The 27,841-nt window shown below is 44.0% G+C and overlaps 2 protein-coding genes across 13 annotated transcripts in view; both read right to left on the bottom strand.

Moving 5' to 3' along the window:
- The window catches only part of LOC135508117 (MAP/microtubule affinity-regulating kinase 3-like), a 29,498-nt gene extending 9,826 nt beyond the window's left edge, over positions 1 to 19,672 (bottom strand). For 2 of the 9 annotated variants that reach the window (XM_064928075.1, XM_064928078.1), the window contains exons 1-15: positions 18,887 to 19,671; positions 16,704 to 16,886; positions 14,070 to 14,123; positions 10,793 to 10,841; positions 10,088 to 10,153; positions 9,333 to 9,403; positions 8,727 to 8,783; positions 7,801 to 8,037; positions 7,508 to 7,627; positions 6,723 to 6,822; positions 3,824 to 3,936; positions 3,572 to 3,719; positions 3,198 to 3,415; positions 2,969 to 3,072; positions 304 to 570 (exon numbers count right to left, since the gene is read on the bottom strand). In XM_064928075.1, coding sequence (XP_064784147.1) covers positions 304 to 570; positions 2,969 to 3,072; positions 3,198 to 3,415; positions 3,572 to 3,719; positions 3,824 to 3,936; positions 6,723 to 6,822; positions 7,508 to 7,627; positions 7,801 to 8,037; positions 8,727 to 8,783; positions 9,333 to 9,403; positions 10,088 to 10,153; positions 10,793 to 10,841; positions 14,070 to 14,123; positions 16,704 to 16,886; positions 18,887 to 18,937 — 1,838 coding nt within the window. In that variant the 5' untranslated portion in view covers positions 18,938 to 19,671. Of the gene's footprint in view, positions 1 to 303; positions 571 to 2,968; positions 3,073 to 3,197; positions 3,416 to 3,571; positions 3,720 to 3,823; positions 3,937 to 6,722; positions 6,823 to 7,486; positions 7,628 to 7,800; positions 8,038 to 8,726; positions 8,784 to 9,332; positions 9,404 to 10,087; positions 10,154 to 10,792; positions 10,842 to 14,069; positions 14,124 to 16,703; positions 16,887 to 18,886 lie in introns of all 9 variants that reach the window. The other 7 variants (XM_064928074.1, XM_064928076.1, XM_064928079.1 and 4 more) reach the window with 4 other exon arrangements.
- Positions 19,673 to 20,829: 1,157 nt separating this feature from the next.
- Positions 20,830 to 27,589, bottom strand: LOC135508116 (eukaryotic translation initiation factor 5-like). 4 transcript variants are annotated; one of them, XM_064928070.1, is made up of 12 exons: positions 27,303 to 27,589; positions 26,911 to 27,102; positions 25,610 to 25,886; positions 25,340 to 25,421; positions 25,019 to 25,191; positions 24,423 to 24,534; positions 24,198 to 24,319; positions 23,863 to 24,021; positions 21,912 to 22,073; positions 21,607 to 21,771; positions 21,323 to 21,463; positions 20,830 to 21,181 (listed from the first exon to the last, which is right to left on the bottom strand). In XM_064928070.1, exons 3-12 carry the CDS (start codon positions 25,679 to 25,681, stop codon positions 21,083 to 21,085), a joined length of 1,287 nt encoding a protein of 428 aa, XP_064784142.1. In that variant the 5' UTR covers positions 25,682 to 25,886; positions 26,911 to 27,102; positions 27,303 to 27,589; the 3' UTR covers positions 20,830 to 21,082. The 4 variants fall into 4 exon arrangements, with proteins under 4 accessions (XP_064784142.1, XP_064784145.1, XP_064784143.1 ...); XM_064928073.1 differs by lacking the exon at positions 25,610 to 25,886; XM_064928071.1 differs by lacking the exon at positions 26,911 to 27,102.
- Between the last annotated feature and the right edge of the window lie 252 nt (positions 27,590 to 27,841).

The raw sequence follows: 27,841 nt of genomic DNA, 5'->3' as shown, positions 1-27,841 counted from the left end.
CACTTGAGATAAATGTAATTATATGTATTTCTTAGGCTGGCACCCAGGCTCCGTTATCAGTGCTTTTGGAACAATCTATTGTTAGTAGGACTGTGAACGTTCCACCCAATGTGATTCAGGATGCTAAAAGGAACAGTGTTCAAAGGATTAAAAGGATTAAAAACAAACCAGTAAGAATTTCACTGTTAGTCCACGCCTGTTGTTTTGATTTGATATACAGTAGCTCGATATAGTCAGAGTATATTTTAGGGGCTTGGACTCGGCTGAATTGAGTGGCATGGAGCCGTTGTCCCTGACACCTACCTGCGTGTGAGTTTGGAGGTGAGTTTGGAGAAGAGGTTGCTGGAGCCGCGGCTGCGAGTCTGGGTAAGGCGCGCGGCGTCGTCGGACAGCGTGGGTGAGGCAGGGGGCCCATTGTAGGTGGCCGTGCGGTGCTCCCTCAGCTGTCCGCCGTGGAAGGTGCTGCGGCTCGCTGTGCCTCGTGGGAAACGTAGTCTGTCGGGCGTGGTGGCGCTGGTGATGCTGTGGGTGGACACCACAGGGTTCCGCTGGCCAGGAGACACGGCCACACTACAGGGAGGACAGAGGGAAGAGATGATACAGAGGAGACAGACTACACCTGGCAGTACATACCAGTTCTATACATAGCATCACCAGCTGGGCCATTACCATATCACCAGAACCTTACCATCAAGCCCCAAACTCTCAAATTAAATCTAACCTGTGTTAATTACGTTAATTTAGAATAATACTAGTCGTTCCCTAAAATGTTCTATTTTGAAAGTGAGAGAGGTAACATGAACAGTTTGGGGAAACTGGTTAGTGGGGGAACATGGAGTGACCGACACAGTTTTGGATAGTCAAGGTAGAGGTGGGTGGTTGAGCTGCCAGTGCCAGACAGGGCCCGGTTTCCAAATAGCGATGGAATTTAGGCTTACGAGTGTTTTAACGATGCATCTTTCCTACAACGGCCGAAGATGTAACATGCGTTTCCCAAAACACCATGCAGAATGAAGTGCATCGTTGGAGCGTGTGTTGATACTGACAGGATGGAAAGAAAGGGAGCGCTGCTTTCGGATCAGCTTTCTCCATTCAAATCTTACCTTAACATTATTTCACAATACTGACAACGGATATGCTACTAGAGAGATATAACCACCTACGGCTACAAATATTGAGGCGGTGTCACATTGTATAAATGATGTGAGACAGGCGCAGGAATTCGTAATAGGGAGGTTTAATACTCCACCCAAAATATACAACATGCCATGAAAAGGCAAGGGGAAGAAGCCCAAAACAAACACGTACAAAAACACAGGGATGTAACCCAAACAAAAGAGCGAGGTTAAACCTCAAATAAATACACGGGATGAGACCCGCAATACACTACACGGGGTGAGACCCGTAATAACAAATGCACAACACCCGTATTAAATAGTGCACAATACACGCAAGCCGAAATAGCAAATCACAGGTACTCACAGACCAACGGACATGGGAACCATAACCGATAAAACAATGATGAACAGAGGGCACATATATACAATTACTAATCAGGGGGAATGGGAACCAGGTGTGCGTAATGAAACAGTTCAGTGATGCTGAAGGCCATTGTAACGGAGTCTCCAGAGCCGATGCACGGAAGGAGCAGCAGTACCGGGGGAATCCATGACAGGCGGCTTATTCTAATGCTAACCTGAAAAAAATGCACTAAATCACTAATTTGGCACATCAATCATTGCACACATGTTAGGTTACACACCATGAAATAGAGTATATTGAGACAAATTAAAGACAGTAGTCTATAGACAGTAGCAAAATAAACCACAATTTATTGAACATGAAATGTATTTCAATATGATTGAAATAGGCCTTTAACCTACTGTATTTATAATTTGATGCAGTCATCTCGGTTTTCAACTGAAGCATCTTTTCATATATCGCTTGTTTGTATCGATTGCAAAGACATGGGCAACTTTGTTGTTATCTGTGGTCACAGCGAGAAAGATGAACCATGTGATTCTATGTTCAGCGGAGATCTTTAGTGTATAAAGTGACACGGGTGGAGAAAAAAAACATCTGACGCACTTAGCTGTCCTACAAGTGGTCATAGGCAGGCGTTACATTACGAGCGTTTTCAAGTGCAACGTTAAAGAAGATGTTTTTGGGAAACCGGGCCCAGTGCCATACCAGGGCAAGACCAGGGTCAGACCAAAGCTCCAAGGACCAAACAGAGGATGGAGAGATTAGGGAACAGAGTTGTGTGTATAATAAAGGGTGGGGCTGTCTCCTACAAGAGGTTACAGAGAGGGAGAGATGTCGCCATCGCAAAGGTTAGAGATAGTCCATAAAAGGGATGGATGTCGATGTGGGGCCGTTGCGTGGGTTAGAGAGGGCCCGAGACAGTGAAATAGGTGGTCTACACGTGGGAGGGGAGAGATCAAACACAGTTGGACTCCCTGCCTGCCGTCTTACTTGGGCCTGTAGAAGTCCAGAGTGCAGTGGGAGTGGGGCAGCGTGGCCCAGTCTGAGTCTGAGAGGCAGGCAGAGAGAGGGCCAGAGGCCTGGTACCTCAGCTGGACGAGCCAGCCAACACGGGGGCAAAGCCAGAGAACGGACTACTCGTCACACAGGCAGACATCTCAGTTATACTGAGACACAACCAGACCAAGAGGTAACCAGATAGATAGAAGAGAAGAAAAAGGGAGCCAAGAAAGGCAAGTAAAAGAAGAGCAAGAAATTGATGATATTTCTCCCCTAAAGGCCTTGTTGTGTTTTTCTTTAATAACTTCTCTCAATAATAACAGTATTACTACACATAGTTCTCTCCTCTGAGGCCTTGGGGGGATGGACAGTGAAGGTGCTGTGTTGAATGCTGATGCCATGTGGAGGGTTCCTGTGAAAGGGGCCACTAGGGGTTTAGTGCAGGCAGCCAGTGAACACAGCAACATTCCAGCCTGTTCCTTACCTTTTCTCCTTCCCATTGGGAATGACAGAGAGCCGGTCCGTAGCGTTCTTGTCGCTGCACACGTACGTATTTCTCCTTGTCATCCCGCCTGAGCCAGTGTTATTCTGCAGGGTGGTACAGAAACGCTGATTCAGCACACATCATCAAATCAGAATGAGGGATTCATCCCCACTTCAAGTGTCATAATATGTTCTAGAATCGATAATTGAATGGAATAGCAGACACTCACATTGGGGATGGTGGTAACACCCTTCTTGCCATTGGGAATATCAGCCTTGTTGGGGTTGTTGGCGTTCCCCAGCAGGGGACTGGAGGAGGGGACACTGCGCCCGCCGGGGGTGTTGGGTTTGCGTAGCTGCACCCCACCCTCCTCTTTGATGTTGTTTTCGGCCGTGCTGGTCTGGCTCCTCTTGGGGTATCCGGACCCTTGGGGAACATTCTGACCCACTGGAGAAGAGAGAGAAAACAAGGAAGAAATAGTAAAAGGATATAGAAAGTAACATTACTGGCCTACATAGAATTGAATATCTTTAGCCTCACATTTAAGCTGAAAAGCATGAGTCAAAGATGAGAATTGCCTCTAAATGTTTGTGAGTGTCTCACCCTGGTCACTGTAGCGTCTCTGTTTCTGGTTGGAGGAGATGCTCCGCTGGACTTTGAGGTGGGAGGGAGACTGGCCATTGAGCTCGCTGGTGGGCCGGGGCTTGGCCAGGGACAGGTTGCTACTGGAGGTTGACTCACTGGGCTCCAGCTAGGGGTCAAAGGTCACAAGAACACATGTTAAAAAGACTGGACTCTGGATATACTGTGCACTAGAACGGAGATATAAACAACTATCTATAGTGTTGCTCTGACCTCAGAAGACTTCCTCCCAAGCAGCAGGTAGGTGGCAGTGATCTCATCATACTTCATCTTGGCCAGAGACTCCTGGATCTCCTCTGGAGAGAAGCCCATCCCCACCATTACATCTGGAACAGTACAGAGACATGGGTTCACATACACAGCCCTCACCTCTACAACCATTGTCAACAACTTTCTCATTTTCAGGGACTATTCCTTTAATGAAATTGACCCCAATCCTGCAACCCAAAATGTTAACAGACGTAATAACAAAAATATCTTTATTCACAAGTTTCCGCAACCAAAAACAGCCCACATCCTTAGTGTGTTCTACATAGTTAATACAAAATTCATAAGCAATTATGCACACTTTGTCCTCTGACTCATTTAAAGCAATGGTGTATTTATATCTTTCTATTCCACCATAACGACAAGAGCGAATCCACCACTTATTAAATGCAGCAGAAACCTCATCATGAGTGAGTCAGCATTGCATTCCAGCTCAGGTGTTATCACCCCTCCTCCCTCTCGCTCCATCCATCAGCAGAGGAGGAAAAGTGCTGGGGGGAGGGGAGGAGTGGGTAACACACAGGCCTCCCAACCAATCACTGCCACCCCCACTGCCTTCCAACCAATCACTCCCCATTTCCCATCTGCCTCCCGACCAATCACTTCCACCCCCGCTGTGCTGCTCGCATCACGTTGAGAGGAGCATGCCAGGTGAGGAAGATCCCGGAGCTGTAGTTCCATCATACATCAGCTCCCTTAATAATACATCAGTTCCCTCTATCCATCTCTGCATCCTTCTCTATCTATCCCTCCTTCTCTCTATCTCTGCATCCATCCTTCTCTCTATCTCTGCATCCTTCTCTCTATCTATCCCTCCTTCTCTCTATCTCTGCATCCCTCCATCTATCCCTCCTTCTCTCTATCTATCCCTCCTTCTCTCTATCTATCCCTCCTTCTCTCTATCTATCCCTCCTTCTCTCTATCTATCCCTCCTTCTCTCTATCTCTGCATCCATCCTTCTCTCTATCTCTGCATCCTTCTCTCTATCTATCCCTCCTTCTCTCTATCTCTGCATCCCTCCATCTATCCCTCCTTCTCTCTATCTATCCCTCCTTCTCTCTATCTATCCCTCCTTCTCTCTATCTATCCCTCCTTCTCTCTATCTATCCCTCCTTCTCTCTTTCTATCCCTCCTTCTCTCTATCTATCCCTCCTCTCTATCTATCCCTCCTTCTCTCTATCTCTGTATCTCTGCATCCTTTTCTCTATCTATCCCCCCTTCTCTCTATCTATCCACCCTTCTCTCCATCTCTGCATCCATCTCTCTTTCTATCCATCCTTCTCTCCATCTCTGCATCCTTCTCTCTTTCTATCCCTCCTTCTCTCTTTCTATCCATCCATCTCTCTTTCTATCCATCCTTCTCTCTTTCTATCCATCCTTCTCTCTTTCTATCCATCCTTCTCTCTTTCTATCCATCCTTCTCTCTATCTATCCATCCTTCTCTCTATCTATCCACCCTTCTCTCCATCTCTGCATCCATCTCTCTTTCTATCCATCCTTCTCTCCATCTCTGCATCCTTCTCTCTTTCTATCCCTCCTTCTCTCTATCTATCCCTCCTTCTCTCTTTCTATCCCTCCTTCTCTCTATCTATCCCTCCTCTCTATCTATCCATCCTTCTCTCTAGCTATCCATCCATCCTTCTCTCTAGCTATCCATCCATCCATCCTTCTCTCTAGCTATCCATCCTTCTCTCTAGCTATCCATCCTTCTCTCTAGCTATCCATCCTTCTCTCTAGCTATCCATCCTTCTCTCTAGCTATCCATCCTTCTCTCTAGCTATCCATCCTTCTCTCTAGCTATCCATCCTTCTCTCTAGCTATTCATTCAAATTGTTTTGGAAGATAAGGCTTCACTAAGCCCACTGATGAGTTTTTCGTTCCACTGGGTGAAAGAGATCGGAAGCCCCCGAAACATGATCTCTCTCCACTAGACTACAGAGCCCTCAGTGAAACATGTGATCTCTCTCCACTAGACTACAGAGCCCTCAGTGAAACATGTGATCTCTCTCCACTAGACTACAGAGCCCTCAGTGAAACATGTGATCTCTCTCCACTAGACTACAGAGCCCTCAGTGAAACATGTGATCTCTCTCCACTAGACTACAGAGCCCTCAGTGAAACATGTGATCTCTCTCCACTAGACTACAGAGCCCTCAGTGAAACATGTGATCTCTCTCCACTAGACTACAGAGCCCTCAGTGAAACATGTGATCTCTCTCCACTAGACTACAGAGCCCTCAATGAAACATGTGATCTCTCACCACTAGACTACAGAGCCCCCAGTGAAACATGTGATCTCTCACCACTAGACTACAGAGCCCTCAGTGAAACATGTGATCTCTCTCCACTAGACTACAGAGCCCTCAGTGAAACATGTGATCTCTCACCACTAGACTACAGAGCCCTCAGTGAAACATGTGATCTCTCTCCACTAGACTACAGAGCCCTCAGTGAAACATGTGCTCCATCCAATCTCCCCCCTCTCTTTCTCTCTGTGCGCTAGGTGACTGGCATCTCCCTCTAACACATGTGCTCTAACGGAGATCCCAGCTGCTATTATGCAATACCCCCACACTCCAGAGGACATCTTTCAGAGCATACGCCCTCTCTACCCCTCCCTCTCCCGCCGTAGTGCTTTTATCCAGGGCAGGATGTGGAGGCTTTCTCTGTCTCATGTGTCTCACCCTCTCTCAGGGGCTCTCGCAGAAACAGGGCTGCTTTTATGCTGCATCTCTTCTTTTTCTTTTCAAAGTGTTTAAATACTGAGAGTGATCGTGTTGCTGCTGCCTACACACTTGAGTTTCTGAAGCGCAATAACAAGAGCAGTTTTTCTCCTGTTTAGTACCTATTCTCTTCTGATCCGTGATGTCCTGTTCTGGTTCTACAAAAGGCTTAAGCTCGTCCTCCTCCGATCCCACGTTGATCCAGCGGTCCTTCATGATTTGCTGAAAGAAAAATAAATAGTCCTTGTAATACAGGCCAGGGTCCTCTTAGTACAGGGTTTTAACACCATGATCAGTCATACGTACAGATGGATATGTGTAGCATAAGGAAACCTCTTAAATCCACTTTCACATCATTGGACTCAAATAAAGTGAATTGTGGTTTGCTTGAAAAAGATTGGATAGAGATTTCGATTCGATGCAACGCTCCACTGTTTGAAAGCAGAATTGCCATTTAAAGTCTGTATAATGTCATTTCAAACAAACTCGCCAATCAATAGGACAGTCGTGTACGATGGATTTACAAGATAATGGGAAATGTACAATCACAAGGCCGACTCCTATTCTAAATGACATCTTTCAAAGCAAGGTTATCTGGTGACAAGAGGGATGAGGGTGGATTCTAGCACACACAATGTGAACACAGAAACTAAGACAACGTCTGTGTTGTTCTCAGAAACAAAAAGGATAAAAATAAGAGTGATCATGAATTATGTACTGTGCCAACAGCGAAGAGAGATAAAGAGAAGGGAGAATATGAAGCACAAAAAGAGAGTGTCGAGCAGATGCCAGGCCGAGGAGTGGTGGATGGATGGAGAGGTGGCGGGTGGAAAGAAATGCTCTGGAGTGCCATGGCGGCGTGAATAAAGAAGTGTAGAATATTTACATTTTCGCTGTCGTCCCTCACCTCGAAAGTCCCCCGCTTGGCCGGGTTGAGCACTAAAAAGCGCTTGAGGAGGTTCTCGCAGTCTGTGGACATGTAGAAGGGAATACGATATTTCCCCCTCAGAACCCGCTCCCTGAGCTCCTACAGAGAGACAGACAGGGAGAAAGAGTGAATGAGACAGGCAGTGAGGGCATCTTTGAAATTGTAAGTTCTTGTTCATCTAAAATGTTACCCATATGTTTCATTGACTATGAATCTCCCAATGACAAAGAAGCTGAGGATGGAAGTATTTTTGCGATAGTATTTTTGCTGACCTTGAGGTTCTGCCCATCGAAGGGCAGCGAGCCGCTGACCAGTGTGTAAAGGATGACCCCTAGGCTCCAGACGTCCACCTCGGGCCCGTCGTACTTCTTCCCCTGGAACAGCTCTGGGGCGGCGTAGGGTGGGGAGCCACAGAACGTGTCCAGCTTGTTCCCCATGGTGAACTCATTACTGAAACCAAAGTCTGCTATCTTAATGTTCATGTCTGCATCCAACAGTAGGTTCTCTGCCTAGAGACACAGGAGGGAAGGGAGAGAAAATGGACGTAAGGATGAGGTGAGAAATAGCAGTGAAATAGAATAGATGTAGGTAACAGACCAACTGGGTCACAGGTAAAAGCAAATACTTGAATAACTCAAAGACTCATGATAACAGTAGAGTTCCAATAAGATATAGAGATGTCAGAGGCACAAAAAGATCAACTGATGCCTGAAGAGGGTCCTTTACAGAACCCCCCCCCCCCCCACAAAAACAAAGTGCTCTGCAAGTCAAAGTTAGTGTCACGTTTAAAGTTTAACTGTGTTTCCTCCTCTCCCCAGTGACACAAACACACCGGGTGGAGATGGATGCTCTCTGCTCTCACATCTCTGTCCTCATGGATCATTCATGAAGCTCTACAGAGGAAGCAGAGTGTGGACACGCGGCTGCCGCCAGAGGAGAGGAGATGGGAACTCTGAACAGAGTCACTCCCACCGAGGTCGACCCACTCACACTAACCGTGATTAAAATAGCATCAATATTTATTCTACTTGTGGTAGCATAACATAGGCTGGCTAAATGGATTGATTGCTTTACGTGAGTATATTGTGCAGCGGAGAACATGGGAGCAGGTAAAAAGCCTGCCTCCAGCCACCTGACAACATCCTCCTCTCCCCCACATACACACCCCCCCCCAGCCAGGCCCTCACTGGTTCCTTACCTTCAGGTCTCTATGGACAATGTGCTTCTGGTGGCAGTACTGCACAGCAGATACAATCTACATAGAAATAGACAGACAGACAGTTACAGTCTTCCACCTGACAATGTTTTCACACACCCCTCCCCCCGGGTGAAGGATGTGGTGAGGAGATGTGGTGTAGAGTGAGAAGATACAGCTAGAGACACAGAGTATCTCAGACACAAGGTGTAGACATGACATCTCTAGCTGGGAGAAAACTGTGTCCCCTCTTCCTGTGTGAGCATCTGCTCTAGATGTATCAGTATATCAGTGCCCCCAGTGAAACGCTGCAGTAAGATGAACCTGCAGTGAGACCAGGGAAGTAGGAAGCTATAGCCTAGACATTTCTGAGTGTGCTTTTCCTTCCACTGCAGAGCACTGTGTGTAGGCAGCACACCCCCAGTGTTTCACCGTCAGTGACAGAGAGATAAGAGATGAGGGGAGCTCTGTGTTTTGTCAGTTCTCATAACTCCACAGTTCTCATAACCCCACCTCATACCCTGGGTGGGTCAGGACACTGACTTGTGACGTATGGCCAGGCAGGCAGGGTGTGAATCCAGCACACTGCGGGAAAAGTCCTGTACTTACCTGTCTAAATTTAGCTCTGGCCTCTTTTTCTTTCATCCTTCCGTGTGCAACAAGGTAGTCAAAGACCTCTCCTGCAAGAGAAATGCAAAAGTTAGGAGCTGAAATTAAAGGTTGCATATTTCAAAGGGAAAAAAAGTTGAAAAACGTCAACATTCAGACAGTACATCAAATGAGGTAAATGTTTTTTTTTTAAGTCAATAACTACTTTGAAAAACGGTATGTGGAGCATGTGAGCCTAACTGTTCCTCATGCCTACAGAGGGAAACAGAACTCTAATTAATATACTGTAGTTCTGTCCTGAAGGCACAAGCTTCTGAGTATGGCTACAACATCAGAGGCATTCCTCAGCCCACGCACCTGTGTCTTTGTGGGAGGGGGGGGGAGGACCAGCATCAACACAACTCTCCCCATAAAACCTCTAGTTCTGCATCCTCAAGACCCTCCCACACACACTCAGTGTTGACCGGAGGCAGGGAGTAAGTGTGTGTGTCCATGTCCGTGTGTGTGTCTCTTGTCTCTCCCACCCAGACCAAGCTCTTCTCTGTCCTGGCACCCCAATGGAAGAACCAGCTTCCCCCTGAAGCAAGCACAGCAGAGTCCCTGCCCATCTGAAATACTACCTCTTCAAACATCTTAAATAAATAATCCCCCCCACCCCCCATGTATGTATGTATGATATGTATGACTCTTCACCAAGCCCTTTACCATGACAGCAGTTATGAGGGCTGACAAGCCAAGGTCGTAATACTGCTCACCTCCACTGGCATACTCCATCACCAGGTACAGCGTCCTCTCGGTCTCGATCACCTCAAACAACTTGACTGAGGGGGAAAGAGAAAGAAAACTATTTGTCTTTGGCCCACACGCAATAACAACTAATACATTACATCTTTCTGGCTCAACTTTGTAAAATGCTTGTCCTGGATAGCGCACAGGGCATTCAAGATGGTTATAGGGAGTTTCTGCTCCTCAGTATAAATAGCAAGCTGTCGTAACTTAAAGCAAGGAATCCAATAACTTACATTTTCTACTGCTGAAAGCCTCGAGGAGGCTGAGGAAACTGAAAACATTTCTAATTTCCTTTTGTGCATGCGTGCCTGTGTGTGGGACCCAGTCATAGACTAACGCTTACCATATCTCACGTGTGCATATACTGTAGGGCACTCACACATGCTTATTGGTTATATAGTGTAAAGTCGTCTTCCCTGCAGTGTTTTCCGTGAGCTGATCTAACAGTCTCTGGATGAAGAGTGGCTGAGCTCCAGGACTATATATAGCAGAGGTGGGATGTAGAAGCGGTTCTTTCTCTCTTTTAGATGGTTATCATTGTGTATGTCATTATAATCAGATTTGAGAAATCATGGCATGCGTGGGGTACAAAATCAAACTAAATTAGCAGAGAATCCTGTCTACTTCCCCAGCTGCAATTGTGTGTGTGTGTGTGTGTGTGTTCTACTTACCTATATTTGGGTGGTTTAAAAGCTTCATTATTCTTACTTCTCTGAAGAGCTGGAAGGAGAGAAAATAAATGAATTCATATTTCAGTGTTGGACTGGATGTGTCAGAGAAGAGAGACCGTAGAGAACCTTAGACTTGACCATTTTCAACTTAATTTGAGCAGGATGTGCACACACACACTAGACAAATACTCCATAGCCATTACAGAGTTGTGTCAGAGCCATGTGCAGTTTTTTGATTGATCTCCCTTTAACTATAGCTAGCTGTGCTCCCATCCCATCCATAAAATAATAAAAGTCATCCATCTTTAATGGAACAGGACACATGCCTGATGTTGTGCCATACTACTGTGCGGCTGGCATTATCCAAGACATAATAGTGCTGCAGTAGACATAAACAATGCATTAGAGGAGATACAGTATATCACCATGTCTGAAAGTTGCAGCTTAAAGACATATCCTAACTGTTCACCCAAAGGTCCGTTATTTAAAAAATTGAACCACTCACATGGTAAACTATCAGATACTCAGCAAGAAGGTCTAATTTCACTGTAACTGAAACAGGACCCAGGTGGCAAATATAAAGATCCAGTCCACCTAAAAAAACTGGAGGCCACTTGCACTTCAGTTCACTTCAAATCCTAGAAAAATGTACAGCGCTTAGAATTAAAAAGGTATTGTCAGATAATATTAATCCTAATGAAACAGGTTTTTTACATGGGTGATACATTGTAGATAATATAAGACAAGTACTTGACAAAAATAAAACACTAGAAAAAAAATCTGGGAAACCAGACCTGGCATTAATCGCTGATTTTGAAAAGGCCTTGGATAAAGTATGACTTGAATTTATATATAATTGGACTATTTTAGTGTTGCACAATGGGTTAAAGTTATGTATAGTAACCCCATATGATAAAATAGTAAATAATGGCTACTTCTCAGAAAGTATTAAAAAAGGGCAAGAGGAGTAAAACAAGGTTGTCCGTTATCAGCATATCTATTTATTACGGCCATAGAAATGTTAGCTATTAAAATCAGATCCAACATTAATATCAAGGGGCTAGAAATCTAGGGCTTAAAAACAAGGGTATCATTGATCTGGGTACCAATAAATGTCTGCAGCATTGAAGGTAACCAAGAACTCAGTGGCCTCCATCATTCTTAAATGGAAGAAGTTTGGAACCACCAAGACTTCCTTGAGCTGGCCGTCCCGTCCAAACTGAGCAATTGAGGTTAGGGAGGCGTAAAGGATCTGAATACTTATGTACACTTATATTTCAGTTGTTGTTGTTTTTTTATTTGTGAAAATTTCTAAAAACCTGTTTTGTTTTGTCAGTATGGGGTATATTGTGTAGATTGATGAAGAAAAAAACTAATGTAATGCATTTTAGAATAAGGCTGTAACGTAACAAAATGCGGATAAAGTCAAGGGGTCTGAAAACTTTCCGAATGCACTGTATATGGGGGATAGGAAATTCTGTAAACAATTACATAGATAGAATCCACAATCTATCTGCAATATTAAAGCTGATCTGCCTGTTAAAAACATACAAAAATAACTGTTAAGCCATCAACAAACACAGATAGAAAGATAGACAGACACAGGCCACACTCCGTACTGGCGAAGGCAGCCAGCCTAGAGGAGGATGAAGACCGGAGTGGTTCAAATTTAAGCTCACTTTTCCCATTACATCTCTCTACCCATTATTTCATCCAAAATATTGTCATAGTTCTGCATAAATATTGAGAGAAAAAAAAATCAAAGGCCATTTTCCATGTCATGGAAAGGCAGGCAGGCGTATCATTGTTTCCAAAGAAAAAACTTTGGGGGTCAGATAACACTATATTACAGCAGTTAATGACAGGCTTATGGGGTGACAAAGAGCGGAACTGGTCAGTTCTCTCACTCTCACACACGCACGCATGCACGCACACACACGTTAGACTTCAGTCTACATCAAGAAACATCCAGAGTGTGCGTAGAGGCATAGACACAGACCACATGGGAACTATCAGGCCAGGGCATTAAGAAGTCTGCCAAAACATCACGAGACACAACACTTCTAGATGTTGTTGCAATCAATGCCGCTATACCAGCGCACTAATACATGGATCATTAATCTTTACTTGCGCAATGCTAATTGTCACAACGGGTCACTTTCTAACAGGCAGTTCCACATTTACTGGTGAGCACTGCTTCTGCTCTCATTAGCCTATACTGAGACTAGTGCTGCTCTGTGGTGACTTGAGAAGAACAGAGTAGGAGAGCAGTAGAAGCAGACGCCACACCAACATTTGAGAACAAACTGTTTACCTTTAATCAAGGGCTTCCATAACCGTTGCCCTCTAACCTATGCAACAACAGCCTGGTCTGGTCATGTGACCTCCAGTTAAGTGTGTGAGTGTGTGTGGGGGGGGGGGGGCTAGGGATGGATAGAGGGAGGCGAAATAAAATCACAATAAGCTTGTGACAGATGTAAGCTGGGCCTCCTCTCTTCCAAACTAGGATGAAAAAAAACTTCACATCCAACACCTGTAATTACATAACTACAAAGGTTAAGGGCCAAGGTACACTGAGAAGAGGAGACTACAAATGCGGGTGGCTTCAGTTATTGGGACAATAAATCAAAACATGGACTGTGTTAGAGAGAGGTAGAGTTTCTATTGTTCACAAATCAAAGTCTCTGATAGCATTGTCAGACAAGGGAATTTCAACTGGCAAAGGGGACATTTAAGCATGATATTTGTAGCTTTGCATTGCTATAAATGAGTTAAATCAACATGACTACTCCTAGGGTTTATTTATAACGACCAACAAGGAGGTTGTCAACAGAAGAGTCATGCTTTGTGTGTTTCCAACAAGCCACCTCATGAAGAGCCCCTCGTGGCTCTGATTGTTTCTGTTGGTTTAGCACAGTCTATGTCAAAGGGCCAGGCCTTAAATACAAAGCACAGAATCAATGGTGGAAAAACAGATGGAAACTGCAGCTAAGCAGTGAGTGAGAGAGATGCTTACCCTAAGACTCAGAGTTGGGCAGGCAGAATAGCAACGGCCACACAAGGTATGCCCTGGTCATGCTCTGCTTTCTGTCTACCAAAACTCTGCCTGCTACAGCACATCAGTCAGATCAATAATGGCCTCAGACTGACAACAACCACAACCAGGCCAAAACTACAAAGGTCAGGGGTTGCACAGCCACACTCACAAATGATACATTTTGTTACACCACCTCAATAAGTGTACTGTGAATCGCAGCCACACGGGGAGGATCCTTACCTTTTGAAGGCTGTTTGGGTTTAGTTGTGTCTTGTCGATGATCTTTATTGCCACCTGAGGAGAGAACAAAAACAAGGTGTGTAGAAGATGAAATACCAGTATAAACAGTCGGTTAGGACATCTACTTTGTACATGTCACAAGTAATTTTTCCAACAATTGTTAACAGACAGATTATTTCACTTATAATTCACTGTATCACAATGCCAGTGCGTCATGAACGTACGTTGGTGCGAAAAGTGCAAATCAATCCCAGAACAACAGCAAAGGACCTTGTGAAGATGCTGGAGGAAACAGGTACAAAAGTATCAATATCCACAGTAAAACAAATCCTATATCGACATAACCTGAAAGGCCGCTCAGCAAGGAAGAAGCCACTGCTACAAAACCACCGTAAAAAAGCCAGAATATGGTTTACAACAGCACATGGGTACAAAGATTGTACTTTTTGGAGAAATGTCCTCTGGTCTGATGAAACAAAAATAGAACTGTTTGGCCATAATGACCATCATTATATTTGGAGGAAAAAGGGGGATGCTTGCAAGCCGAAGAACACCATCCCAACCGTGAAGCACGGGGGTGACAGCATCATGTTGTGTGGGTGCTTTGCTGCAGGAGGGACTGGTGCACTTCACAAAATAGATGGCATCATGAGGTAGGAAAATTATGTGGATATATTGAAGCAACATCTCAAGACATCAGTCAGGATGTTAAAGCTTGGTCGCAAATGGGTCTTCCAAATGGACAATGACCCCAAGCATACTTCCAAAGTTGTTGCAAAATGGCTTAAGGACAACAAAGTCAAGGTATTGGAGTGGCCATCACAAAGCCCTGACCTCAATCCTATAGAAAATATGTGGGCAGAACAGAAAAAGCGTGTGCAAGCAAGGAGGCCTACAAACCTGACTCAGTTACACCAGCTCTGTCAGGAGGAATGGGCCAAAATTCAGCCAATTTATTGTGGGAAGCTTGTGGAAGGCTACTCAAAACATTTGACCCAAGTTTAAATAGTTTAAGGCAATGTTACCAAATACTAATTAAGTGTATGTAAACTTCTGACCCACTGGGAATATGATGAAATAAATAAAAGATTAAATAAATCATTCTCTCTACTAATATTCTGACATTTCACATTCTTAAAATAAAGTGGTGATCCTAACTGACCTAAGACAGGAAATGTTTATTGGATTAAATGTCAGGAATTGTGAAAAACGGAGTTTAAATGTATTTGGCTAAGGTGTATGTAAACTTCCGACTTCAACTGTACATACACTCACCAGACAGTTTATTAGGTACAGACAGTGAGTCACGTGGCTTGCTATATAAAGCAGGCAGACAGGTATCGATGCATTCAGTTACTTTTCAATTGAACGTTAGAATGGGAAAAACGTGTGACCTAAGCAACTTTGAGCGTGGTATGATTGTCGGTGCCAGGCGCGCAGGTTACAGTATCTCAGAAATAGCCGGCCTCCCTGGCTTTTCACGCATGACAGGGTCTAGGGTTTACCAGAAAAGGTGAGACAAGCAAAAAACATCCAGTGGAAGTCCTGTGGGTGAAAGCAGCTCATTGTGCAAGCTAACAGGTGGACCACAAACAGGCAAATAAGAGCACAGTACAACAGTGGTATGCAGAACGGCATCTCGGAACGCACAACTTGTCAATCCTTGTCACAGATGGGCTATTGCAGCAGATGACCACACCAGGTTCCACTCATACCAGATAAAAACAAGAAGAAGTGGCTTCAATGGGCACATGATCACCAACACTGGACAACTGAGGAGTGGGAAAAAAATTGCCTAGTCCGACAAATACCAATTCCTGTTGCATCATGCTGATGGCAGAGTCAGGATTTGGCGTAAGCAGCATGAGTCCATGGCCCCATCCTGCCTGGTGTCAACGGTAATGCGGTGGTGACAGTGGTGTACTGGTGTGGAGAATGTTTTCCTGGCACACATTAGGTCCCTTGATATAAATGAGCAACGATTGAACGCTACAGCGTATCTCAACATTGTTGCTGACCAAACCCAATAGAGCATCTATGGGATGAGAGAGAACGGGATGAGATAGATGTGCGCAGCATGAATGTCCTGCCGTCCAGTCTGCAGCAACTGTGTCATGCCATTGCGTCAGCATGGACCAACATACTTGTGGAACGTTTCCGACACCTTGCAGAATCCATGCCATGAAGAATTCAGGCTGTTCTAAAGGAAAGGGGGGGGGGGTCCGACCCAGTTCTAGCTGGGTGTACCTAATAAACTAGCTGGTGAATGTACATTGCTTCTCTGTTTTTATGTCACCTACTGATGAAAAACATACAATTCATATTTGCACAACAAGAACAACGCTATTGAGAGGGGAAAGAAGAGTCTATTTTTCAAAATTATTCAACCTTTATTTAACTAGGCAAGTCAGTTAAGAACAAATTCTTATTTTCAATGATGGCCTAGGAACAGTGGGTTAACTGCCTTGTTCAGGGGCAGAACGACAGATTTTTACCTCGTCAGTACAAGGATTCGATCTTGCAACTTTTCGGTTACTAGTCCAACGCTCTAACCACTAGGCTACCTGTATGTGAAGCTAGGTAAACCAGAAAGAGGCTACAGCAGCCTGTCATGCTGCAGGTCTCTCCTCTCACCTCTCTGCCAGTGAGGATATGGCGGGCCAGCTTGACCTTGGCGAAGTTGCCCTTCCCAATGGTCTTCAGGAGCCGATAGTTCCCCACATGAGGCTGCTCGTCGGCACCAGAGTTTCGGGTGCGGACTCCCGAGCGGACAGAGCGCGTGGTGACTTCCTGGCGCCCATTGCTGTGAGCCGTATGCTGTGGACAGACAGACGGACAGACATGAGTGAAACAGTGTGCTGTAGACAGAAAGACTGACGGACAGACAGGAGTGGAACATCTCTGCACTAGCTGTGGCTCATGCTGGGGCATACCATCCCCTGTCAGGATCCAAAACAACTCTCCTGTTTATTACATGTTTATTGAAAAGATTATCATCAAGCAAACCAAGAGGGTAAAGAAAGGTTAGTGTAGGTTGGGGTTGCACAATTTTGGGAACTTTTAATAAATTCCCTCAGAATGAAGAGGGAATAAGCAGGAAATCCAGAATCCTTCTACCAGGATTTCTGGAAAACCAGGGAATTTTGCAACCCTAGTGTAGGTGACTCACTGTAGTGCAGTTTGACTATCCAGTGTATGTCCAGCGTATTGATCCTCTGACCATGGTTAAAAGCCCACAACACCCCATCCCAAAATCAGATAGAGACTTTTCTATGGGTCAGTATTGACTGTTATCACTGTTGTCACTTGCAGGGATGCTATAATATATATTTTTAAATGTAACCCTTTTTTCTCCCCAATTTCATGACATCCAATTGGTAATTACAGTCTTGTCCCATCGCTGCAACATGTTTTAATTTCTGCTGTGATCCACTACCAGCCACTACCACTAGACAACAACCTAAACACAACACCTCTGAATGTGAGAACAATTCAACTCTGTCATAAACCTTCTAAGTAGATCACACTTAAAGTATTATTACCTGGCAATATACTGAGTATACCAAACATTTGTAACACCGTCCTAATATTGAGTTGCACCCCACCTTTTGCCCTCAGAACAGCCTCAATTTCTCGGGGCATGGACTCTACAAGGTATCGAAAGCATTGGACAGGGATGCTGACCCATGTTGACTCCAATGCATCCCAAAGTTCTGTAAAGTTGGCAGGATGTCCTTTGGGTGGTGGACCATTCTTGATACATGTGAGAAACTGTTGACCATGAAAATCCCAGCATCGTTGCAGTTCTTGACACAAGGTGGTGCGCCTGGCACCTACTACCATACCCTGTACCATACCCTGTTAAAAGGCACTTAAATATTTTTTCTTGCTCATTCACACTCTGAATGACACACATACACAATCCATGTCTCAGCTGTCTCAAGGCTTAAAAATCATTATTTAACCTGTCTCCTCCCCTTCATCTATACACTGACTGAAGTGGATTTAACAAATGACATCAATAAGGGATCATAGCTCTCACCTGGACAGTCTGTCATGGAAAAAGTAATACATATGTTGTATACTCAGTGTATGTTCCTTCACTATAATATTAATTCCAGATTAACCAGATACAAATGAAGGAAACTTCATACAACAGCATAAAATGATCAAATTCACTAACAGACATTCCAAGAGAGTTTCGTCCTCTTTTAGCCAAATGAAAATGTCAGGTAGCCTAGAGTTGCAGAGATTTCTCTTATTAATAAATCGTTACTTACTATGGTGATGGGGGGTCTCTTCATCGACGGAGACCCTGTCATTTTTGTGCTGGCAATTTGAATGCCATTTAACCAGATAACTCTCTCGTTTTTGTGGGGGTAACTCATAGATCCCCTCGCGCTTGCCGGATACTTTCAACGAGAATAAAAACTGACAGACGATTGCCTTTGAAATGAAAGGGGTGGGAACTGTGTAAGCCCATTGGTAGGCGAGCAATTGGCACCTCTATTGACCGACACATTTAAAAACCAGTCTTCTAACAGGTAAGGTTTGGATGGAGATACAAATGAGGATCTATCACTGTCCACAGACCAAACACAGCATATGTCGTGTTAGGAGATAGGAGATTACAGCCAGGGCATGCACAGTAGAGGAACATATGCCCATCTCCCGTGTGACACAATGTATCGAACACTCAGATACAATGTAGCCAGTAGCCTAAGTAAAATGGTATGATACAATGGAACAGGGAGAGTGGTTATTTTGTATTGTCAGACACAATACACCTCTAACTACTTAATAATACGTTTACTTACGCTTTCCGCCTCTTTCTCATTGACCGTAGGTAGTGGAGTTTTTGTTGACATTTTATTCTCGATGAATGTTGCCTCTATTTCCCTGATGATTCAATTCTGCACCTTCTTTGGCAATACAAGGGGTGGCGATTGTACTCTTGCTTCTGGACCAAAACCATGGATTCTGGATACTGACTCAACATCGGTCCATCCAATCCAAATGTGTCTCAAGGTGTCCCGAGGACGCAGAAAAAGTGTGATGATGACATCTATTTCCCTATAACGCTCACTCGATATATAGTCATTTATATTGAGAATGAAGGCTGATAAACTATATTTTTTATTTGAAAAATGCCATACATGGCCTCTTAAATTTAAGTAATTATCAGAGACTGGCTCCAATCTAGGCTAGAATAGCACTCGGACAGAGAGGACGGCAGATGGTTGTTGTCACCGGTATCAAAATCGCTCCTTTTTGTAACGCAATCCTTGTTTGCCTTGATGTCCTGTCCGTCTGTATTCCTGAGTTTCAATAGCGATTATCTTTCTGACTCGCTGTCGGCTCAATTTCTTCCATCTCCGATTCAGAATGAGGCTAGTGTTTTAGGTGGGACCAAAATGGCTACTCACGGGTTGGATCGGGCCAAATCCTGTCAGAACAGCAGAGGAAGTGAGGAAACAGGCGTCCCTCGGCGCTCATTGGAGCGCAATACAGCCGGTGATAGCGCAGTCACCACTCAGTGATTCACATTAATGACAGATAGGAAATAACAGGTCTTTCTCTTGTGTACAAGTTCATGCCTTACCTACAGAAACCATGAGTCAGTGGTTGTGCTTCCAAACGTAGCTGGGTTATGGCAGGATGGCAGGTCCCTCCCATAAAGAAAATATACTGAGCAAAAATAGAACGCAATATGCAACATTTTCATTGATTTTACCGAGTTACAGTTCATGAGGAAATCAGTCAATTCATTAGGCCCCAATCAATGAATTTAACATGACTAGGAATACAGATATGCAGCTGTTGGTCAGATACCTTTAAAAGTGGCCCTCAGGATCTCGTCACGGTATTTTTGTGCATTCAGATTTCCATCGATAAAATGCAATTGTGTTCGTAGTTTACGCCTCCCTGCCCATACCATAACCCCACAATGGGGCACTTTTCACAACATTGACGTCAGCAAACCGCTCCGCCACACAACGCCATACACATTGTCTGCGGTTGAGGCAGGTTTGATGTACTGCCAGATTCTCTAAAACTAAATTGGAGGCAGTTTATGGTAGAGAAATGAATATTACATTCTCTGGAACAGCTCGGGTGGACATTCCTGCATTCAGAATGCCAAATGCACACTCCCTCAAAACCTGAGACATTGTGTTGTGAGAAAAACTGCACATTTTAGTGTGGCCTTTTAATGGTCCTCAGCACAAGGCACACCCATGTAATGATCTTGCCGTTTAATCAGCTTCCTGATATGCCACAGGTCAGGTGGATGGGTTATCTTGGAAAAGGAGTAATGCTCACTAACAGAGCTGTAGCAAATGTGCACAAATTCAGAGAAATAAGCTTTCTGGGAGTATGAAAATGGGATATTTTATTTCAGCTCATGAAAAATGGGACCAACACTTTACGTTTATATTTTTTGTTCAGTGTATATTTGCCTCATCCAAGTGAAGTAGGCCTATATAATAGATACTGGTGCAATACACTGAATACAAATCAGGGGGGGGGTTAGGAGTCACCCCGATGAGCTTCATATAGTTGTGTTTTCTGTGCGCTCATTATTCCAAAAAGGTGTATCAATTAAAAAAATATGCCACGATGGCACTGCTGACTTGTCAAGAGGGGGAATACCACAAGTCTGTTGAGTACTGAGTGACATCAAGGTTATGCACAGTTTACACATACTACAGAGCTGACAATATCAAGAATACCATCTAATAATTCAATTGGAACAAAATAATAGTTGTGGACAGTAAAACATTTAATGACAAAAAAAAGGGAAGAAATTCATGCCAGTCAAGTAATTCCCCCAAAACTGACCCATATCTCAGATCGGATACATCTCAAAATTACAGAGGAAATGTGCATAGCGCCATGTTAATCATGCCAGGAAGCAGTGAGGGTGTGAGAAAAGGAAAGGAGGGCTGGTGATTTGACAAGATGAAAAAATGTGATTCAAAGCTACAACTTCAAAAAATGGCATCCTTGTTTAATTAAATTGCATCAATATCGAAGTCGTCCTCTTCCTCGTCAGGCTTGTTCGGTTTTACTGTCTCCACTTTCAGTTCCCGAGCAGAAGAATCATACACAACCTGAGTATGAGAAAATAAGAGTTGTTATATTACAGTAGGTCTTGCATTAGCTGCAATTTTGACTAAACAGATCCTAGTAGCCCAACTCAAACAGTATAAAACTGAAAGAGCTGTGAAATCAGGGGATAGTCTAACCAGTACCTCCACATTTTCATCATCCTCTTCCTCCTCTACCTCACTGCCCTCACTCTCTTCCTCCGCCTCCTTCAGCCACCTGATGAAAGGAGATGCCCTCGCATGGATCTCTTTGGCAAGTTCCTTAGAGACATACTTCTTGGACACCTGAAAGAGAGTCATGAGCAACAAGACTTAGAGAACTGAGCAAACAGAAAATTAAACATCACTTATTTTACAAGAAGCTACGTAAGTGGGACATTCAAATGTATTGAAGTGTGTGCGAGCAATGTACATGTTTCACCACACACCTTCTCTGCCCAGGACAGTATAACATCTTCCTCCACTAAATCAGCATCATACAGGTCTTTGAGCACGACAGGCACACGGGGCAGCAGCTGTGCTTGGTGCAGCTTCACCAAGCACTCAAAGCCTCCCAGGAGGTACTTCTGGGCCTTCTTGTTATTCACACAGAACTGAAGTCATAAGGAAGAGTAACAAAACCCATGATCAATTTGAGATGGTTTTGGTCAACTGTCCCCTCTTGAATGCATTACCACTGAGTTATGAGGTTAAGACAGAGGTCAAACGTAACAATACGGATTTGAAGACTCACGCGAAGGAAATGGCGTTTGTATTTCTTGATCTGGTCACGGATGTTTTCGTCAAACAGCAGTTCGCTCAGAATCAGCGGTCCCATGGCCATCACATCCAGACGCTCTGCCTCCACCAAGATCTCCTTATCTGCTGCATCAACGGCGCAGTCCTCCCTTTTTTGCTGGAGACGGGGAAAGTAACCACAAACAAGAACGCTTTTTAACACAATGGTCTTCAACATAGACCCCAAGAAGCCTAGCAACACAAAGATTTGAGTGTGGAACAGGACTAGTAGGCAACACTTCTTGGTCCCGGTCATAAAACATTCACTCTTTCATTGTTACCCTATAGGAGACCCTGATCCTGGAGTTCCACGACAAATGGGCAATTTAGCTTAATGTTTAAACTGCCATTCCTCTTCGTTTTCCATTAAAAATGCTAAGGAAAAAAAGTAATTAAAAAAAATATTTTAAAAAAAATCAGATCCACGACAATTTACAATGCAGATGAATGGTTCTATTACCCATGTATGACCGCTTGGACTGGGCAATTAGGTGATGTGAAGTCTACCGCAAACCTTTACAGACATAGAACACAACTACAGTAACATGTTGATAGTGACTATTGAGAATGTCGCAGACCAAGAAAATAAATAAGTGACAGAATTCTGCTTTGGCATAAAATGTTCTGTATTTTCTCCCCAACAATAAACATCGCTGACTGATGTGCTGCTGTGTTTTTTTTTTGTTTTTGTTTTTAATGGTAGCTAGAGGTTTAACTTCTATTAAATGTCTTGGTTAGTCACAGTATTTAACTAACTTTAAAAAGTACTTTAGGACATAGTCTGCCCGCAGGCTGCGCACAGCAACTCAGGATTTGATTGACGGTTCTGGTTGCCTAGTGATGGACATTAGTTCTGCTTCAGAAGCCTCATTCCTTTACAGACAAGTACAATGCCCATTCATATCTCCAGAAGTTTAGTGTCGGCATTTAGAAAGCCGTAGTGTACCCTACCCTAGCAGGCAAACATGCCGTAGCTGCAGTGCGTTCAAGGGGTCACATTCCATTGTGTCTGAAAACGGTAAATCGATAAAGGCTCCCGGTAGCCTTCTGTAATTTCAGATGAGGCAGAAACGAAGAATAGGCTACCCTGTGCTCGCAAAACTGTCCCGAAGAGGCTGCTGTATCCCGGCAGAATCTGTTTTATTTATTTACACATTCTTATTTACAATGACAGCCTACCACAGCCAAACCCTAACGACACTGGGCAAATTGTGCACCACCCTATGGGACTCCCAATCACAGCCAGTTGTGATACAGCCCATGATTGAACCATGGTCTGTAGTGACACCTCAAGCCCTGAAAAGCAGTGCCTTAGACCGCTGCGCCACTCTGGAGCCCTGTACCATGAATAGGCGAAAATATTCTACACGCAACAGACAGAAGACTGATCACACATTTGCATCATTAGTGAAAGAGAGCAGACAGGCAGCAGAAACATGCTAATGTGTTTTGGTAATGTGCATCTCGCAATGTCTTGTCTTGCAAATTCCCCAAAGTAGCCTAAAAAGTTCCTCTTCCTCTGGTTTTACACAACTTCCCCAGGCCTTTATAGCCTATAACAGAAAATCACTGCACTGCGATTTCAATTAAGTGGGGGGGGGAATACAAAAACATTGTTTGAGTTAGGGATTTTTCTTAATGTTAAGGATCCCAACTTCGTTTAAAGGTTCACACCCTTACCGGATGTACTGCAGGAGCTTGTCCCAACTACGCCCCACACCAGACCAACCGAGCTAATTGCATTTAGTCCGTCACTGAACTAATCAACACACCTGGTCTGGTTAAATCAAAAACATGAAGTGCTTATGGCACTCTAGGACCAAAGTCACCTACACCATATCAAAGAGAATTTCACAATCAGTCACAAACTTTCATTATCCTTGTAATTAGTTTCAGGCACAACTTACTTTGACAAAGTTATAGAATATGTTGACCCGCTCCTCCAAAGTCTTCTCCAGGTCCTCACTGAGGGTCAGGTTCTTCGCATGGGAGCTGATCTCCTCCATCCTTCGTCTCTGTGCCTCCTCCGTGGTCTCCTCTGCCCAATCCTCATCATCTTCACCATCCTGATACACAACATATTATCACTGGGTAAATGCTGCTAGATGGCAGGCTTGAGATACTGACAAACTAGTCCCTCAGACCAATAATAACTTGGGAGGCAGGTGGAGATTTGTTCCCCCTATTCAACCACTAACATTAAGAACTGGCATGGTTTGCGTACATTAATGAGGATACTCACCACAGCATCAGGGGCATCTATGTCGTTATGGTTCCCAGCCTCAACGCTGCCAGAACCATTCTCCTTGTCCTTCTTACGATTCTTCTTATCTTTCTTCTTCTCCACAGACCCAGGTTCATTTTCTGATGAAAAAGCCACCGGCACTTTGACTCAATAGGGCACATATCTGACTTGACTTTTAGATTAGTAAGGAAACAAATGGGCAAATTCTTATTGTGTGCTTACCTGGTGGGTTTTTGAGAATGAATGTGCAGAGCTTGTGTCGTGTGTCTAGCATGCCGCGGTACCCACAGGCCTTACAGGAGTTACCGATTGTTTGTTTCTTAGGATTGATATGCTGCAATGAAAAGGTCAAACAAATTAGCATATTCACCCTAATGACAGTGACTATACCACCAATAACAGACAATAATTGACCCAATAGACCATAACTATTGCAAGACAAAAAAACAATTGATCACTCAATGCAGGGTATGTAGCATACAAAATTAGATCCAAATGGCTGCAGCATGAACAAGCAGAACCCAAAATTACAGATGTAGCACAAGGTACGCAGGACATCAAATATATCTATATAAAAAAACCTGACCAGGGCTGTGTCATATCTACAGGCCTCAGGAGGGACCTTGATACAACACTAGCGGAGTAAAAACAAAAAAAACAAAAAAAACATTACCAGGTAAACTGACCATCTGTGGCTTTGGTATAATGGTCAAATTACAATTGCAAAGTCCCACAGATCAATGCGCTCAACACACTTCATTACTGTCCCCCTCTACTACCCAAACGTACACCACAAATATGTTCCTCAAAATAGTTACCAGATCAGTTTCAGGATTATCACACTCAGGACACAGCACAAATTTCCGGATAAATACATCTAGCATGTCCTGCAACTTGTTTGCCTCATGGGATCCGTTGACGATGAAGCGGTCATTCTTTGCATCAAACTGGGTCTGAGCACCAAGCTCACAACCAAAAAACTTGGTCGGATCTGCAAGGAGGATAAGAGTCAAAATCAACATCCCCTAAGCTAATGGATGGTAATGCACACTAACATTTAGCCACGTCAAGGTATCAATGTATGGTGCGAGTCAATGTTAGCACTTCAGAAAACACTTGTGGTGGGGAGGTCAACTTACATGTTGGAGGCCTACTCAGTGCCTTTGCAACATCAGTCATGTTGACAATGACGGTCTTGATTCCATTTCCTTTGCCCTCAACCTGGACACAAATCCGACCACAAAAACAAAACACAATTTTAGTAGAATCATTTTGCAGATGATCACCCTTGAGGCCTGCACATCTCACTGGAAAATAACTAAAAGAAACACACCCTACCATACATATATCAAGAATGTTGAATGACTAAGTCATTTCTCTTACAGGATCATACTATACCAGATAGTCACCTTAGCAATCAGACGGGGCATCTTGTAGCGATAGAACTGGTCTGCCACACTGCGGTTGACATTAACAGACATTTTGGCTGGCTACTAGCACTATCAGTAAGATACAAATATATTGAATGGAGATGTTTCGGGATCTTCTGTCTGGAAAATAGAGGATGACATAAACGACTGCAAGCGTCCACAGTCTCTGACATGAAAAATCTTTTGCCAAATTGGCCGCAAGCTCCTTGCTTGTAGACTAGGTTTCCACACAGGTTCCAACAGCTGCACAACAGCTCTGGAAGAAAGGGCGAAAGGCACAGACATCAGCTCTAATGCCACAGATTACGATAACAATGATGGCAATGGCTTTTATTGATTACCCAAGTAGCCTATATAATTCTATGACTTGACCTTTTAATAACAATCCGTATAGGTATATTGTTAGCTACCCAATGTGTCCATAGTGTGACTCTAAAATATCACCGTTGACAATTAGCTCATTGTCCTCCAATTCCGACCAGGCATTGCCAGAGGTCAAGTCACGAGTTGAAGACATCAAATTCGGCATCGAAAATTACTCTAACCTACGGAGCTAGCCATCTTCACGACTAGAGCAGTTAATCTCACATGTCATTGGGTTTGTTAACTAGCTACGCTAGCCAGCCAATTGATTTTGCTTTACCGTTAACTAGCTAATACATTTAACGACACATTATTTAACTTCGACATACAAACCACTTACAAACGAAGATGGGCAGATTAGCAACCAGAAAACCCGACTGATGAAGCTAGCGTACGCAGAATTCAAAATAACTGGGAACTCGGAAATCTCCGACTTCAGGACGCCCAGAACAACTGGCAACTCAGAAAAACAGAGTTCCGACTGGTATTTGTCATTAAGGGTCACCCAACTCGGAATCTCGGGCATCTATCTAGAAGTTCCGACTGAAGAGCATTGACGTCATGATTCGACCTCGTTTCCAAGTTCCCAGTTATCGTGAAAGCGTCATTCATGCCGCGATCAAAACAACTGGGAAATCTGGAGAACAAAAAGCGCGCTCCGACTGGGAAAGATAGATTTGAATTCCACCTCCGGCCTCTTTCTAGAGCTCCGACGTCATGATTTGACCTCGTAAGTGTCCGGGTTCCCAGTTATTTTGAACGCGCCAAAACTACTAGTTGGCACTCAAGAGTGCGTCATCAGATGGCACGAGTGATGGGAGACGCCATTTTGACGTTAAGACGCAGAAAATGTTATTTTAAAATATAAATACATTTACGATAGCACCTTAATCGTTATATAGTCATAATGCACTCACCGATTTCGTAAAACAAAGACATAAACACACCGCTGGTCGTCCAAGAGGCGCAGTGAACGGTTGCCAATAGCTATGATGTGTTGCTAGGCTTGTGGTGGCAAAATAAGTGTCGTGAACGTCGGAGGTGACACGATCCAGCTGATTCTTGCCCCTATTGTGAAAATATTCTGGACGCCCTCAGAGTGGGGATACCTAAGGAAACGCGAAAGTCAGTCAGAATAAACTTGCTAACTAGATAATGCGGATAGCTAGCACGTTGATACTCTCACGCTAACTTAAACTGTTTTTTTGTATGTTGCCTAACTAGCTTTGGCTAAATATAACATGTTGATAACACAACAATTGCTAGCAAGACAACATTCAGATAGGTGGTCGACAGTAAAATTGCTTACCTCTCGAAGGTTATTTTCCAATGCTTCTTCTGTGGGGTTTTACTTACAAACTATTGCCGCGTTCACGACCACTGGGAACATGGAACTCGGGAATCTCCGACATCAGATATACCGTGCGTTCCAGACAACTGGCAACGCGTTCCGACTTTGAAAAATAGTTTGTTATCCAGCTCTGAATTCCAAGTCGGAAACTCCGGGATCATCCTAGAGCTTCGAATTCTCCGACCTAAAGATCAGTGATTTCATAATTTGGCAGAATTCCCATGGTGCTTTCAGGACAACTAGATTTCGGAATTGAATGACCAAGTTAAAAACTATTTTTCCCCGTCGTTTGTTTTTTCAGAGTATCCGCGGTGTTCTTGAACGCACTGAAGTCGGAGAAGTCCGAGGTCCCAGTTATTTTGAACGCAGCACCATACATCCTATTATGGTGCATGGTTTTACACATAGAATTAAGGATTTAAAGCTACATTTTTGGGGGTGACCCAACCAAATTCACATATAAATGTGTGTTATAGATTCTCATTGAAAGCAAGTCT

This window comes from Oncorhynchus masou, chromosome 21 (assembly GCF_036934945.1).
Source record: "Oncorhynchus masou masou isolate Uvic2021 chromosome 21, UVic_Omas_1.1, whole genome shotgun sequence".
Classification (NCBI taxonomy): Eukaryota; Metazoa; Chordata; class Actinopteri; order Salmoniformes; family Salmonidae; genus Oncorhynchus; species Oncorhynchus masou.
Note: the sequence above shows the minus strand (reverse complement) of the source record. Positions and strands in the feature narration are given on the sequence as shown.